A 1715-nucleotide genomic window follows, 5' to 3' on the forward strand; every position below is an offset into this window, starting at 1 on the left:
CTCGAACTCAACTCCACCACATAGACGACCTCCGCCCAGCACCGCAGGGCAACAATGACGTCGAGCTAAGCGACGAAGAGTCCGACGACGATGACCCAGACCAAGGGGACCACCACCAACCACAACCCCCACAACCAGGCCAGTCAGCCACCAGAGAGCATAAATGTCAAGGTGACATATCGCTCCCGGTCGAGCCACCACAGCCAGGTCCAAGCCGCAGACAGCCTAAGCCAAGGTCCACCGCAGCAGACGCAGAGCCACTAAGTCAGAGCGACCGTCAGCTCTCTTGCCGCAGCCAAAGCCGAAGCAACAGCGAGCCCAGAGACCTAGGCCGCCATATGGCCCTGGTACCAAATCCAAACCAGACCACCAACACCGACACCACGCTAGAGCAGCAGCCCAGAGAGAACAAGGTCAGAGAGGCCACCGTTCCCGAGCCGCTGTCCCAGCCGACCCAGAGCCCATGCCAAAGCAGCGAGCCGACAACAGAGAGCCTTCAAATCAGGGCGATTTACGCTCCAGTCGCCGTGCCAGCTGCCCAAGTTCAGCCAAAACATCACCAGTCCCAGAGCAACCACGATGCCGCAGACCCGGAGTCGGCCGCCCAGTTCCCGTCTCCCGAGCCAGACGCCAGCAGCAGTCCCAGCGGCCGAGCAGCCACGTCAACCGTGGACTCGAGTGCGGGAAGTGTCGCGAGTGTGAATTCGAACGAACCAAGTGACAAATACCCTAGCGGTATTCGCGGGTGAAAGTGACAAACATTTCCCAGAGACAGAAAACAGACTGCATATTTTACCCCATTACAACATTTATTTTTATATAGTAGCATTTTGTAAACATTCATTTTCCGCACTGCGTGCACATTTATTTGTCATTTTTCATGTAAGCATAACATTTCTTAGTCTCCAATAAAACCAGGCCCAACAATCAGTAAAGTCGATTCGCACAAAGGAGGGAGGTGTCACCGAACCAAGGATTTTACATTAATTCTAATGTAAAACGAGCACAAATCGCTCCGTGCAGGGGGCCCTACAGAACGTCGCAGGCAGCGGCGAACGGCGTTCAGTCCCCCGTCCGACCAAAATTAATTAGACCACCTCGCGGTCGTCATACAGCAGTAGTAGCAATTATAGCACTAGTTCGGCAGTTGCATTTATTTTTGAGTTTTCGAATCTTTAGTTGTTTTAGTCAGCCACATTACACCGCGCTCCACCAAACGAATCGACAACTGAATCTCGGGCCACATTAAATCCATAAATCCGACTTTTATTTATTCTACGAAAGTTTTTGTGACTTTTTTACAAAAAGTCTCAACCCAAAAAAGAATTCGCATAAAACAAAAGAAAGCTAATAAGTTCGTCAAATATTAATTAGTGTTCTCAACATTACAACGTTCTACGCCTTCCCAAGAGTCTCACTAGCCGGGGACCCCAAAAAACTATTTCAACAAAAATCCAACCACAAGGCGGAGGCGTAGACAATATCTTGTGCTTCACCATTTTATTTAGGTTTAAAAGTTTTTTAATAAATTACCTTCTGAGATGAAGAACATAGATATATAATTTTATATTTTTTAAGAAGTTGCAAAAATATTTAATAAGAAATACATTCTATACTTTAAATGATTTTTTTTATTCTCAATGTATCTAGAGTAGATAGTTATTTTAAGTATAAAAAAATGTGACAGTTCCTATACAATGTTTGTCTTATTATTA

At 46.6% G+C, this 1715-nt stretch overlaps 1 protein-coding gene across 1 annotated transcript; it reads left to right on the forward strand.

Moving 5' to 3' along the window:
- Window positions 1-113: 113 nt before the first annotated feature.
- On the forward strand, window positions 114-1137 carry LOC111692079 (probable serine/threonine-protein kinase samkC; the record flags this gene model as incomplete). Its single annotated transcript, XM_023455779.1, is given in 1 exon segment — window positions 114-1137. A coding segment is annotated over 1 exon segment (636 nt), but the record flags the coding sequence as incomplete, so codon positions are not given.
- Window positions 1138-1715: the final 578 nt, after the last annotated feature.

Source organism: Anoplophora glabripennis, unplaced genomic scaffold (assembly GCF_000390285.2).
Source record: "Anoplophora glabripennis isolate ALB-LARVAE unplaced genomic scaffold, Agla_2.0 scaffold913, whole genome shotgun sequence".
Classification (NCBI taxonomy): domain Eukaryota; kingdom Metazoa; phylum Arthropoda; class Insecta; order Coleoptera; family Cerambycidae; genus Anoplophora; species Anoplophora glabripennis.